At 33.1% G+C, this 14,850-nt stretch overlaps 2 protein-coding genes, 1 non-coding gene and 1 pseudogene across 3 annotated transcripts; 1 reads left to right on the plus strand and 3 right to left on the minus strand.

Moving 5' to 3' along the window:
- Positions 1 to 533: 533 nt before the first annotated feature.
- Positions 534 to 4,141, plus strand: CDF1 (cell growth defect factor-like protein (DUF3353)). Its single transcript, XM_089722059.1, has 5 exons — positions 534 to 729; positions 927 to 1,036; positions 2,677 to 3,059; positions 3,702 to 3,778; positions 3,872 to 4,141. Exons 1-5 carry the CDS (start codon positions 671 to 673, stop codon positions 4,020 to 4,022), a joined length of 780 nt encoding a protein of 259 aa, XP_089578185.1. The 5' UTR covers positions 534 to 670; the 3' UTR covers positions 4,023 to 4,141.
- Positions 4,142 to 4,832: 691 nt separating this feature from the next.
- On the minus strand, positions 4,833 to 6,592 carry LOC105650710 (tetraspanin-11). Its single transcript, XM_012237653.4, has 2 exons — positions 5,938 to 6,592; positions 4,833 to 5,233 (listed from the first exon to the last, which is right to left on the minus strand). Exons 1-2 carry the CDS (start codon positions 6,430 to 6,432, stop codon positions 4,913 to 4,915), a joined length of 816 nt encoding a protein of 271 aa, XP_012093043.1. The 5' UTR covers positions 6,433 to 6,592; the 3' UTR covers positions 4,833 to 4,912.
- Positions 6,593 to 7,926: 1,334 nt separating this feature from the next.
- Positions 7,927 to 9,237, minus strand: LOC149496400 (tetraspanin-8 pseudogene; annotated as a pseudogene).
- Positions 9,238 to 10,495: 1,258 nt separating this feature from the next.
- On the minus strand, positions 10,496 to 11,870 carry LOC105648851 (tetraspanin-11). Its single transcript, XR_016320876.1, has 2 exons — positions 11,346 to 11,870; positions 10,496 to 10,810 (listed from the first exon to the last, which is right to left on the minus strand). It is a non-coding gene; the product is annotated as a tetraspanin-11 (transcript).
- Between the last annotated feature and the right edge of the window lie 2,980 nt (positions 11,871 to 14,850).

The following is a 14,850-nucleotide window of genomic DNA, read 5'->3' on the forward strand; positions in this document are numbered from 1 at the left end:
TCTATTAAATGAAAAATTGTTATTAATATCTTAATGAGATAAGAGTAAAAAAGAGTAAAATAATTTTTATTGATTAAATTTTTGATATACGTGTTTTGTCAAAAAATACAAACAAAATAAAATGGAGGGATTAATATATTTTCACTAATTAAAAAAAAAACAAAATAACCGTTTATTAGATAATATGATAATCAACTATTGGATAAATATCTAAGAAATGAATATACAGGTAAATATTTTTCCTCTTTTGTGTTAACAGGGAAGGATTTATATTATTAGCAAATATTTTTCTTGAGATTAAATTTCTAAACAAAAGAAATTATACTGTTGATATGATACATTAAGCTCCTTTTCTAATAGAAAAAAAAGCCGTATATATTTTCAGAACTATAATATAAATAAAAAATAGTAATTTGCATAAATGATGATAAAATTTTCATACAAATTAATTAAAATATGGAGATAAATAAAAAAACGGTGGGCCCCACCCCACCGTTTCTCTCTCGACAAATTGCGAAATCCTGCCACAGAAGCTCTCCTTTCCTTCGAGCTCGGCTGCAGCTACCCGAGCCGGAACGTCTACAGAGAGAAAAAAAAAAAAAAAAAGAGGTTCAATAATCGGAAATTCTGGAATTAGGGTTTTTTATGCTGAAAATTTGGTTGTAGATAGATGACTTCCTTTCTCCTTTATAACCCTACTCTTTCCTCTCCTTTCCTCTCCCAAAAACTGTAAGCTCTCTTTTTCCCCGTTTTCTCTAATTCTTTTGTATTCTTTTCAGATTATTGAATCCGGAATTTAACTCCGACTAAGTTTTTTTTTTTTTTTCTTTTTATCATAGTTTTGGATTTTCTTTTCAGTTGCTTTTGTTGAGATTAATTTCAATATTTCGCAATTTAATTCGTTTTTCCTCTTTTTATCTGTTTAGAACTAAATATGAACAAAATACAAAGAACACGACGACATATGGCGTTCCTATTTTGAGAAGCCCTAGAACTCTCACCAGCGTTAAGTGTTCAGTGGATGCACCCTATGAAGGTATGGGTTCTCCCTCTCTTATTACTGTATTTCTAATTTTTTAATTCTATTATTTTTTTGAGCTTTCTTTTATTTTAATTCAATTATTTTGTAATGGTTTTAATTTTTTTGGTTGATAGTAGATAAAATATGTGAATAAAGAGTTAGGCTGTTAAAATTAAATGACTCAAAAAAGATGGAAGCTTGGATTTGTGTGGATGTGTTTTTTTTTTGGTAGTGATTGAAGGAAAGCAGTCAAAAAGGGAATTTAATCCTTTCAAATGTAGAGGTCTTCATATATAAGTTGCTATAGTTGAACTTTGCTTGGTCAATAGAAAACACGGATATTGTAACTATATGTTTTTTCTTTTGAACATTTATTCTTGTAGGCAATGAGTTTTATGTTTTTGAGAATTTGGTTAGTAACATTGCTGGAAGGACAATGCTTTTGCTTGGGTGGTCTTGAAAAGCAATCGTAAAATTGGACCAGAGAGTTAGATGATGTACAATATATCTTGTTAATTCTTGTGAAGGTCTATGCTTAAAAAAGAAAATCTTAATAATTTGTTTTGGTGAAGCTAAAAAATCCTAGGAGGCCATGATCCTCCTGCAGAATAAAGCTAGCTGAGCTTTGTTGAGTGAGTATAAGAACTTGTAATTTCAAGCATTAAAATTGGAACAATAAATAACATTTTTTTATCAGCACAAGAACTTTGATTAAGCATAATGGTAACAAGATATTGAGTATCTGCATAAATACTTTTCCAATGCCTAATGGGTATTGACAGCCTATTATGTTGCATTTTCACCTTCTTAAAGAGCTGCATAGGCATGTGTGATTTTGCATGCTTGCATGTAAATGAAGGTGGGGGTGCATGCATAATTTTCTTTTAAATGAATAAATAAGTGGTCAAGGCCCGATTGTTATTATCATGTTCATTTATGCTGGTGAAACTTATTATTATCATGGAGTATTATGTAAATCTTGCTTACTTTTAAAGTTAACAATTTCCCTACCAGTGCTTGGGCTGGGCACATGCTGAAATTTGGGATTTTTTTTGTAGTCCATTGCTGATAACTTTATTCATTTTAATTAAACTGATAACTTTATTCATTTTAATTAAAGTGTTGGTCATGGGTACTTCAAGATGAAGTCAAAGCTCTGAGTAACTTAACTTGCAGTATCCATCTAGATTTTATTTTAGTAGTGGAATGTTCTATTCTGGATCTAAAAGTAGGACTTCTGACAAATTAAGCTCTAATCCTTGCTTGGAGTTCAAAACATGACCTGTGAATGATGTACAGATCATAAATGTGTAATGCTTGATGTCGTTTTACCTATTTGATTTTCATTTTCAATGGACTGGTATTCTTAACCTTTACTAGATAATAATGGACTGACCATTATTATCTAGTAAAGATAGATTTGATTTTTTATTCAATTGAGTTAGACTAGCCCCTGGATTTTATTAAGAATTAATATTTTGAATGGTCAACTTGTAAAATCTGTAGTTATATTAATTATGGATTCAATTCTGTGTATTTTATGGACTGTTGCTACTAATACATGCTTATAAATGAGAATTTATCGAGTTCACATGTTCTCTGGTGCTTTTGTTCTGACTCTAACCGTCTTAACATCCACTTATCTTTTCCCGTAGGTAATGTCCCAAAATTTCCCCGAACTAATGTTTGGGATCCTTATAGACGTCTTGGTATCAGTCCATATGCTTCTGAGGAGGAAATTTGGTCATCACGCAATTTTCTCTTACAGCAATATGCTGGACATGAGAGAAGTGAGGAATCAATAGAGGCTGCTTTTGAGAAATTGTTGATGACCAGCTTTAGAGAAAGGAAGAAAACAAAAATTAATTTGAAAACCAGACTAAAGAAGAAAGTGGAAGAATCTCCACCTTGGGTTAAGAATTTACTTAATTTTGTGGAACTTCCTCCAGTTGAAGTCATTTTTAGAAGATTATTCCTCTTTGCATTCATGGGTGGCTGGAGTATCATGAATTCTGCTGAAGGTGGACCTGCTTTTCAGGTTTGTTCTATATTTCTTTCAGACATTTAAAATAAGTATTTTCTAGGGGTGGATACAACAACCTTCTTAGTAGGCACAAAGTTATCATGTGTGTTTAACTTGTTGTATGGGAACTTTGCCTTTCCAATTCCCTCATGTTTAAAGTTCTGGTAAGTTCTGTTACTGTCTAAAGTGAATAAATTCTACATTTAGACAATATGGGGGAATAATTTTCTTGCGGAGCATGAACTTCCTGAAAAAAAGAAGTGGGGGATCCGTTGTGTTTTCTATTGTTCCTTATATTTTCTTGTATGGGAAGCTTTATGGGGTTTGGATGATGAAATATTGTTGCTGGTGAGCTGCACATCGAGTTGGTCTCTGACATATTGAACAGTATTTGTCGGACTGTTTTTGTGGTTAGAAATAAGAAAACTGAAGAATAAGAATGTTGAACATAATACATTGTTAAAAGGCTCTCTAAAGAGAAGAATCATCTAATCTCGATGCTAAAAATAACATTGCCTAGACTTCTTTCTACTGGCTATTGTTTCAGCTCCGTTTAATCAATACAGCCCCTTGTAAGATTTCTTGGATGCTTAATGCTTTGTGAAATGGTACAAAGAAAACTTTTTTTTTGTATTAACTACATTATTTCTTATGCAGGTGGCGGTCTCTTTGGCAGCTTGCATATATTTCCTCAATGAGAAGACAAAGAACTTGGGCAGAGCTTTCATTATTGGGTGAGTTTGTGAACAAAAAGAATGGAAACTGCAGTTTCCTCTTTATTTCTTTCTTTTTTTGTTACTTATGTGCGCGTCTTATGTGCATTGCAGTCTGGGATCACTTGCAGCTGGATGGATATGTGGCTCTATTTTTGTTCCGATGATTCCAACAGTTGTGATACACCCAACCTGGACACTCGAACTCCTGACTTCTTTGGTAGCTTATCTTTTCATGTTTGTTGGATGTACTTTTCTCAAGTGAAATCACAGTTGCACCTCAATAAGTGCCTGTGGATTATATTGTAGTTGACTCCATTTTCTGTATTCATTGAAATTCTCTTCTATAAATTTTGAATATCATGAAGTTATGCAACTTTTTAACCTTTTCTTCTTACAAAACTGACAACTGTTAATAAGCTTTTATGTTATTAAGTGTCCTGACCTTTTGTAACTGGCCAGGCTAGAATTACAACATCCAGTTTTGGTATAAAAATGTCCAAACGAGCCTGATTGCAAAATTTATCTATCTTAGCGTTTGACATTCTCATCTTTTTCTGACTAGATTTACATCTAGACACTGATGCAACTACATTCCTTTGATTGAATAGGCTGTCAACTATTTATTTAATGTTTTTATCATCTCTGTGTTCAATATTCTAGCTAAAGGTCAAGTTGTGGCTTGTTCTACCAAGTCTATCAATAAGGTTATGGTTATACCAGCTGAAAATAATCTTATTTCAAACAAGATATAATATACCTACTACTATTATATGATTTATAAGTGATAAAAATTTCATATTTTATTGATCAATGGCGGTAATATAATTTGTTCGTGAAAATAATTTCTTCACTCCAAAATAATAATTGCCAAAAGGGATATTCATTTGTTAGCAGAAAAGTAAAAATAAATATTTAGACCATGTTTGGCGAGTCTTAATGTAATGTAATATGATCTAATCAGAGGCATTCTTACTTTTTTAGCATTCGATTGGTGCAGATTATTCCTCTAACTAAGTAAGAGATCTAACACTAAAATAAAAACTGCTATAATCATAAATGAATCTCTACAAAATTAATCACCCAAATGTTATTAATTTTTTTAAAAAAGAAAGAAACTATAACATTAAAGAGTAGTGAACACAAAAAAGATGTCTAAGGGTAAGGTCTATATCCTCTAAGTTTGGGGTAGGATCTGTATGAATTGGTCCTCCTTACACAGCAACCAAGGCAATACAAAATGATGAGAACCACAACAATACAACAATTGAGTATAGCCAATTGCTTCCATTTATGTTTTATGTTCTTCACAATTCCATCTTTGCATGACTCGCAATTGTAGCATAGAGTATCTTGCTGGTTGCTCCATGTTTTGCACTCGCTATTGTTCACTGCTGGCCCTGCCTTTGGCATTACCCAGTACGTTGCATTTTTGTACTCAAATCCACACTCACTTGGTGGCTTGCAACATCCTGACTGCAAATATATAAATCAAATCCATTACTATCATTTAGTAATAAAAATCTCCAATAATTAATGTCTACTATATATACACACATACTATTTTAGGCCAAAAAGGGAATGTATTGAAGTAATAAAGCTGTGTTCGGCAATAACTTTTTAAATGTTACTTTTTATGATGTTCGATAATATAGCGTTTGAACTAGCTTTAAAGATTAGTTTGACATTTTATAAAAAGTTAACCCATATAACATTTAACTTTTAGTTTTTTATGAAAAATTATTTAAACCGTTACATAGGCTACTAAAACAACTAACAGCTAATTTTGACAAACATACCTTAAATGTATGTTCATCTATTCTCGACAGTTATTTCCTTTAAAATTTGAATCCAATGACAAATTAATAACAATAAACTTTTGCTCTATCATAAGAAAAAAAAGATCTAATTAATGTTCTATATAAATATATTTATATATTGCATTGTTAAGTATAAATAAAGCTATGATCCACGAAAAGAAATCGGGTGGTGGTGATATGCAGTGAAATTTTCTTTTCTTCGCATGGCGATTATGGTCAAATATATAGCAAATGAAAATTATAAACATAACTCTAATTAATTATATTCACAATAATTCATAATCATATTGACATGAAAAATTATTTTAAAAAAGAAATAAAAGAAGAAGAAGAAGAAGAAGAAGAAGAGATGATGAAAACCTGCATAGGAGACAAATTCTTCTTGAAAAAATCCTTGACATCTTTATCCATATCATTACTATCACCAAGACTGTTGCAGATCTTTGCATCAATCAAACAATTCCTAATGTGCTCCCAATTCTTATCATTCACAAAATGGTCTCTAATCCAAGTTCTAAAGTTAATAACTTTCAAACGCGAAACAACATCACCAGAAGTTGCATGAGAGACCAAGAACGAAAAAATGGTAAAAATAAGAAGAGCCACAATCAACAAAAACATAACAACTAGATAAATTATCAAAAAGAAATTGATTCTATAACAAGAACCAATTATCCCTAACAAAGAAACAACAACCAGAGCAGCACCAGTTATCATCAACTGGTTATGTACACCTCTCACGCACTGAGAATTGCCTGCTAGAACGAAATACAAGCCAGTGCCAATGGCTGCAAGCCCTGCAATTAAGATAATGCCATTGAGGAACCCTAAAAGAACGTTGCCTACACGAACCATAGTTGATTTTTAGAGGAAAAGTGGTATTCTGATTGGAGATTTTGGTGATTGTTATAGGAAAGAAATGGTTATTTGAAGAGAAAGTAGGCTATAGTTTAGACTATGTTTTGGTGTTGGATTACTGTTTGTGGAATAGTTGAGAGAGAAACGGAGCAAAACAGCCATGAAATGAAAGACTCCTTCCTACAAGATCTACATATTAACTGTTTTTTCATATCAGTTTCTTTTTGGGGAATTATTTAGTGTATGAGGTGCATTACAACATAATGCACCTTACACACATGTATATGAATGATACTGTTAAGTCTGTTATTATCCTATTACTTTTTAACGTAATTACATAAATAAATAAATAAATAATTGCATTCACCCACAATGGTCCGTGGAACATAAAAGAAAATAAAAATAAATTCATGTCCCAAATATTTTTAAAGATATAAATAAATCCATATCAAAATATTTTAAAGAATATTTATAATTTTTCTTCCCAATAAAGAATATTTATAAGGGATATGAAGGCCTAATTAACCTTCTTTACTATGAGGCAAACATACAATTATTGGCTAAAACATTTATTTTTTTAAATTTTTAATAAAATTAAATAACCTTTTTTTTTTTTTTGAAATAGAAATTAAATAACCCTTTAGTATATATTGAAAATTCCAAAATATGAAACTATTCCGATTAAGATCACACTATCCACAATTTATTTGTGGTGGATGATTAGAGGTGAATAGATCAAAAGTTAAGCTTCAGCTGACACCAATTAATTATTAATTAAGGATTACAAATTACAATAGTGTGGAATAATAAATTAAATTAAAATGAGTTTTGGCGATGTTTTAGATTTTATTTTGGAACCAACATCAATTAATCATTAGATTTATAAAATGAATAGATCATTCAGTTCATGTAACCATCGTCGGTCGGTAGTTCCTTTTCCTTTTCTCCATCGTTTTTCTTTATTTTTAATTATTTACAAACATGTGATCATTAAGAATAAAATTTTGGATTTGCCCTCTCATTTGTAATAGTTTATAGAAGTTAAGTGTTTTTAGGACCCTTTTAATAGGGTTGTATCGTTTCTTGTTATTGTAAATGAGAAGTTTTCACATGAATGTTTCTTTCCTTCTTTGTTGTCAGTTTGAAATACAAGATGGTTTATTGTTTGCAAATTTCATATCTTTTAAGTTCGGATAAATTTCTTTTATCAATGAAGTTTGGTAATGTGGTCTGTTCATCTGTTAAAGTTTAGTATATTAAACTCTTCTGCAAGTATCAGTTATAATGAGTGTTCAATAGAATAAAGTTTGGGACAATATTAAAAAAAAAATTTTTTTGTCGTTTTACGAACTAGTTTTTACCAAAAGATTAAATCTTCTCCTAAGGTCATCTTCATACTCAAGTTATATTCTTTATTAATAAATTGCTTAAGTTTTTTAAAATTACAATTAAATTAAAATCAGCAAAGGATGAAAACACAAAAGGATTGAGTTAAGGGTATACATTATATTTTCTATCAGACAAAATGTAACTCCTAGTGCAACAACTAAGAGCAAACATGATAAGGAGAAGGGCAATATCAATGAAGTCAAGTATAGCAAATAATTTCCAGGTCATCCTACTCTTCTCTATCACTCCTTCTTTGCATGCATTGCAATTGAAGCATAGCTTCTCCTTCTCATTGCTCCATGAGCTGCAATCATTTTCTTTTGCACCTTTAGATTTTGGCTTCACCCAAACTGTTGCATTCTTGAACTCAAATCCACAATATATTGGAGGCTTGCAGCAACCAGACTAGACAAAAAAAAAAAAAAAAAAAAAACCTCTAGTTAGTGTTAATATTCCGATTCTAATCGACTCGATAGTCTTAGGGTTGTAAATGAGCTAAACCGGCTAGTGAACTGTTTGAACTCGAGCCAGCTTGTTAGTAAAAGAGCCAAGCTCAAACTTAATGATGATGTTCAGCTCGAAAGCTCGTTGAATTTTATCGAGCTGTTATATATACATATATATAATATTTATTTTAAATTTATTCGAGTATCGAGCCTTGAGCCTAACTTGAGTTTAAAATTTTTCAACGTAAACTTGAGCTTTTATCAAACCGAGCTCAAGTTTAAAATTTTCAGATTCGTCGAGTTTCGAGCCGAGTTAAATTCTATCGAACCAAGCTTCGAGTCTAACAGGTTCGAGCTCGGCTCGTTGATGCCCCTAATAATTGTTATCTCATCATCCTAAAACCGACTAACAATTATATACCACTGAATTAAAGCTTTTTTGCTAGTATTTTTGGATGAAAATTTAGATTCATACCTCTATAGAAGACAATTTCTTGATATAAAAATCACTAGGCTTTTGAATGAGATTTTTGTTAGTAAGACGGTTGCAAACTTGATGATCAATCAAACAATCTCTAATGTTCTTCCATTCCTTCCCATTTAAAACCATATTTTGCAACCATGAATTATAATCCCAAACCTTGTGCTTCTTAAACCCTATTGCTTCACTTGGATTATCGTTCCTGTACACAACAAGTGCAAATACTGCAAGCCCAATAAGAACTAACAAGGCCATAAACGAATAGAACCACAGCAGCCAAGTGAACTTGCAATATGCCCCAATTAATCCTACTAATGAAATTATAATTAGGGTTAAACCCAATGCCATCAATGGTTTTTGGACTACATTTTGGCAATCAGTGATCCCATGTATTTGGAAGTACAGATATGAACCGATGGCACAAATCCCACATATCAATGCTAAGTAATTTAAGAATAAGAAAAGACAAGTACTTGGACGGGTCATTGCTCTCTATTTTTAAAATCCAGACGAGTTTATGAAATTTGAAAGGGGTTTGCATGTAAAGGTATATATAGATTTGTATATACAGCCACTTGTCAGTGGTTGTCGTCAATGTTTTCTCTTCTAGACATAACAAGTTCAGTTTGTTATGTAACAATTTGCCCTAATTGTGATGGCTGAAATGAAGGCATTTATAACTTATTATCATGTTAATTAAATTCCTCTCTCCAAATAAAGATGTTGGCCAAGCATATATCAGCTGTCAAATTTGATGTGAGAGAAAAGTAAGTAGTTTTCTCTATTGTCCACCCTCCAAAATAGAATATAAACCCTAGTTTGGAAAAACTAGATTAACTAAAAACCAAGATAAAGAACTGATTAATATTTTTCAAGGGTAATAATTTTTGTAATCAGATGAATGATATGGAAGGTTTATTCTTAGTACATGACTGCTTATTTCGATTCCAGCGAATAACGGCGCTGTAGCTTCAATTCGATTAATTTTTAATAAATTAGTATTTATAATTTGTGAATGACAGTCTAGCTATATACGAAATTCTTGATTAATAATAAGATAAATAAATTATTTTGCGAGGTCAACAGATTTATGGAATTGATTACTATTCTAAAATCAGACAAAAGAGATAAAAATAAAGAAAGAGAAATTTTTTAAGCAAGTAAAACTTCTGCAATAAAATTTTTTTTAAGAAAATTCACCTTTTATGAGATACTGATACTAAAATCAATAGAGTAAGATTCTATTAATATAGAAAAATTTAAAAAAAAAAATGGACAACCAAAATATAAAAAATATGTATCATGCCGTCTAGTAATTCCTCTTATAACTTTGAAAATGAGTAATCATTATCAAGGATAGCAAGAAGACAAGCTAGCATTCATTATCAAGAAGTCTTCTTTTATATGATTTCCACACATTGCGTTAATTATATTTTCTTATTAATTGAACTTCAACTTAAGAAATTAATTTTTCCTCAACAAATTAATTGGCATTAAATTTTCAATTTAATCAGTTTAAAACAAATTGAATTTCAATTTTGAAATTATATGAGTTTATAACAAATTGCATTTGAAATTAATTGAATTTAATTTTAAAATTAGATGAGATTACAAAAAATTGCATAAACTTTCTCCTACTATAAAATGATTCAAATTGAGTTCTAACTTTCTAACACAAAATGAATAACAAAATCAACACAGACCAAACGAAATTAAGCAATTGACAAGTTATAGAACGACAAGATCAGGCATAATAAAATCTGGTGTAGCATCTTTTATCAAGGTAATTGTTCCTCTTGACACAGCAACCAGTAGACAAGACAACAATAATGAAGACGGTTATACAAATTAAGAACACAGCCAAATTTCTCCACTGTTTCTTAATGTTGGCTAGAAACCCAGCTTTACATGAATTGCACTTGTAGCATAGCTGCTTTGGCTCATTACTCCATGTCTTACAGTCACTGTTCTTGACTTCCCGGCCAGCTTTAACCCCCATCCATGTTGTTGCATTCTGTTGCACAAATCCACATTCTGCCGGAGGCCGGCAGCAACCCACCTGAAAAACAAGAATGCAATTGTTTAATGTAAATATTTGTCACAAATGTACGTACATGCATAGTTAATTTGATTGTACATATTCAAATTTGAAACTTTTTACTCGTAGAAAATCAACACCACTCAAGTAAAACTAGAGGGTGCCTAGATGTATTATTTATTTTAGTAAATTTGATGGTGATACTAGTTGTTGGAACTCTAGACTTTTCAGCTTTAGCCTGTGTTTTTTACAGTATTTAGTAACATCACATGTATTTGAACTAGCTTATTTAAACTAGTTTAAGGTAGGTTTTATAAAAGGTCAATTAACCCATATAATCTTAGTTTTTTACATTTTACGAAAAGCTATTAGTTATTCAAACAGCAAAAATACTGTTAAAACAGATTAGAATAACTACGCCGAACAGACCCTTAGCTACACAACTTGAATATCAATGAATTAAAGTTAGACAAGTAAACTAAGAATTCAAAACCCTAGCTAATGGATCACATCATAACCAATTAACAATTAATAGCTAAATTGAGTAAATAAATACCTCTATAGGAGAAAATTTCTGGTGGAAAAAATCTTTTCGATTACTATCATCAGCAAAGGCCCTGCAAACTTGAGCATCAATCAAGGAACGTCTGAGAACATCCCAATTTTTTCCCTTAACAAAATGATTCTGCAACCAATGTGAATAATCTCCGAGTCTATACTCCTTAAACCCTTTGCCAGACACAATTTGACCGGCACGTTCATTAGTAACAACAAAAACAAAAATTGTGAAAAACAAAAGTCCAATGATCATCAAAATCAAGATAATTAGATAAATTACTAGCAAGAAATTGTTCCTACAACAAGAACCAGCTAACCCTAGCAAGGAAACTATAAATACAATGCTTCCAAGTATAAAAAGAACATTCTGCAAAGATTGTCGGGATAGAGCGGTTGCCACGGTGGTGTTGGCGGTGGAAACAGCCTTCACGTGAACATATAATCCTCCAGCAATTATGGATAGGCCAACCACGAGGAAGATGATGTTTAGGGTTGCAATTACAATGTTGCTTACACGAGCCATGGTTAGTTTTGATGGCGAGTTGCAAATTGTTAAGGGGTGAATGAGAATTCTGTATATGGATTCGTGTTAATGGCGGTTTGTGTACCCTAAAGAGCGGAGGAGAACTCAAGTCTGTCTTTTCTGTATATTTTTAAAGAAAGAGTAGGGATTTAGTGTCTTACATAACAAGAAAGGTTTCTATATATGTTAAATTGAATTGATGTTTACAATATACAGCAGAGTATATATACAAGTTATGGATTAGAATACACTCCTATATTTACGTAACATAAATCTATCTACACAACAGAATTTGATAGATTCTGTTTAACACCAGTATTCTGTTTTAACTAGCTGGAACTTCATCCTTACCCAATACACCCCCGCAAGATGGCAGTCGATCTCGGACGCCAATCTTGTCTCGTTGCTTCAGAAAGGCCAGCTTCGACAGGGGCTTGGTTAACATATCAGCTAGCTGTTCTTTGGTGGAAACATATTGAACACGTAACATACCATCTTGAACTTGTTGACGAACAAAGTGATAGTCAAGAGCTAAATGTTTCATTCTAGAATGAAAAACAGGATTTTCAGCAACATACTTAGCTCCTAGATTATCACAGTAAATGACCGGTACATGTGAAAGCTGAACATGCATTTCAGATAGCAAATTTTTGATCCATATAATATCCGCAGATGTGTTTGCCACGGACCTGTACTCTGCCTCTGTAGAGGAGCGAGCTACAGAGGCTTGCTTCTTTGAACTCCATGCAATCGGGTTCTTCCCAAGGTATATGACATGGGCACCAGTAGACCGTCGATCATCAATGTTACCAGCCCAATCCGAGTCAGAAAACGCATGAAGAGTCATTGGAGAGGAAGAGTAAAGCTGTATCCCATAAGAACTTGTACCGTTCAAGTAACGCAGCAAGCGTTTTAAAGCAGCCCAGTGATTGATAGTTGGCTTGGAGCTATATTGAGCTAATCGATTTACTGCAAAAGCAATATCTGGACGCGTGAGCAGTAAATACTGAAAGCTACCAACAACCATTCTATATTGCGTTGGATTGTCATACTCTGAGGAGTCATTCTTTGCCAACGTTATTGACAATGTCATTGGGGAAGGTGCAGCTTTCGATTCATGCATACCCACCTTTTCCAATAGTTCTTGAATATAATTTTCTTGTGATAAGAAAATTCCAGTGGGACTTCGGGAAACCTCAACACCCAAAAAGAAATGCAGCTCACCCAGATCCTTAATCGAAAACCGTTTACCAAAGTCAATAATAAAACGATCAACAATGGCAGCATCATTCCCTGTTATAATTATGTCATCGACATAGATTAATATATAAAGAACAACCCCTGTAAGAGCATAAACAAACAGACATGTATCAGCCTTGGACTGCTCGAAACCAAACTCACGCAAAGCAGTTACCAATTCAGTATACCAGGTTCGTGGAGCCTGTTTCAACCCATACAACGATTTTCGGAGATGACAAACAAAATGAGGATATTTGGCATCAACAAATCCATGTGGCTGTTCCATAAACACTTCTTCCGTCAATTTGCCATGAAGAAAGGCATTATTGACATCAACCTGTCGCAAGTTCCACCCATTAACAACAGCAAGTGATAAGAGAATACGGACAGTTGGATGTTTAGCCACTGGGGCAAATGTCTGATCATAATCCAAGCCTGGTCTTTGAGTAAAACCACGAGCGACCAAACGTGCTTTGTAACGCACGGGAACCCCTTTAGAATCACATTTTATCCGGAACAACCACTTACAGCTGACTATATTGGAGGCTTTGTCAGAAGGAACCAACGTCCAGGTGTGTTGTTTCATAAGTGCAGTATACTCTTCCTCCATGGCTCGTCGCCACTGAGGATCTTTCAAAGCTTGAGCAACATTCTTAGGAACAAAGAATTTTTGATTTTCTCGCACAACAGTATGAAGATTCAGTCTCTGAATTGGTTTTGTGATATTATTTTTCCCCCTGGTAATCATAGAATGACTTGGCTGAACCACAGGAACAGATACAGGTATAATACTCTGCTCAACATCAGGCGCAGGAATAGGGGTAGGAATGGAAACAGTAGGTGAAGGGAAGAAATCCATACCTGTACTGCATAACGCAGGAGATTGCAAATTGGTGGAGGTTTGATGGGACAACCGAGAAGCCGAAGAATGGAACCTTGAATCCTGCACAAAATTGGAAGAACGAGTAGCTGGCAAAATATAGTGAAGCGGTGACCAAACATCAATCGAATCAGAATTTGGACTAGAATTAGGAGACTTTTGGAACGTAGGATATGGAAACGTAAATTCAACAAAATCAACATGTCTAGATATGTAAAGCTTATTTGCAACAGGATCATAACACTGAAAAGCACTTCTATTGACAGAATAACCCAAAAAGACACATGGTGTTGAGCGTTTTTCTAATTTATTAGAAGTGTATGGCCGAATCCAGGGGTAACACAAGCAGCCAAAGACTTTTAATTTGGTGTAATTCGGCTCTTTGTTATGAAGTTTAAAAAATGGTGATTGATTGTGAAGAATCGGAGAAGGCATTCGATTTATCAAATAAACTGCAGTATGAAACGCAAAAGACCAGAATTCAAGAGGTAAATCAGCTTGATGGAGAAGAGTTAACCCAGTTTCGACAATATGCCGATGTCGACGCTCAGCAATAGCATTGTGCTCAGGTGTATAAGGCGGGGTCAGAAAATGGGAAACACCATGTGCTTGTAAGAAACTCGTAAGGTGAAGAAACTCACCTCCATTATCAGAATACAAAGATCCAATTTTCGTTTTAAAATGATTCTCAACCAAGGTTTTGAACACAGGAAAGATTGCAGACACTTCAGATTTACGTTTCAAAGTATATAGCCAGACATATTTAGTGTAGTGATCAACAAAGATAAGATAATAAGAAAAACCATCAATAGAAGTAACCGGTGCAGGTCCCCAAATATCGGAATAAATTAACTCCAAAGG

This window comes from Jatropha curcas, chromosome 5 (genome assembly GCF_041381405.1).
Source record: "Jatropha curcas cultivar XTBG-Jc1 chromosome 5, XTBG_Jcur_1.0, whole genome shotgun sequence".
NCBI lineage: Eukaryota > Viridiplantae > Streptophyta > Magnoliopsida > Malpighiales > Euphorbiaceae > Jatropha > Jatropha curcas.

What these genes read in the sequence shown, in the direction of transcription:
- LOC105650710 (XM_012237653.4), bottom strand. Translation starts at nt 6,432, where the DNA reads ATGGTTCGTGTAGGCAACGTTCTTTTAGGGTTCCTCAATGGCATTATC. An exon ending in AGAATTTGTCTCCTATGCAG is followed by an intron (nt 5,234 to 5,937) that starts GTTTTCATCATC and finishes ATATATTTGCAG; the next exon opens with TCAGGATGTTGCAAGCCACC.
- CDF1 (XM_089722059.1), top strand. Translation starts at nt 671, where the DNA reads ATGACTTCCTTTCTCCTTTATAACCCTACTCTTTCCTCTCCTTTCCTC. An exon ending in AGTGGATGCACCCTATGAAG is followed by an intron (nt 1,037 to 2,676) that starts GTATGGGTTCTC and finishes CTTTTCCCGTAG; the next exon opens with GTAATGTCCCAAAATTTCCC. An exon ending in AAGGTGGACCTGCTTTTCAG is followed by an intron (nt 3,060 to 3,701) that starts GTTTGTTCTATA and finishes TTTCTTATGCAG; the next exon opens with GTGGCGGTCTCTTTGGCAGC.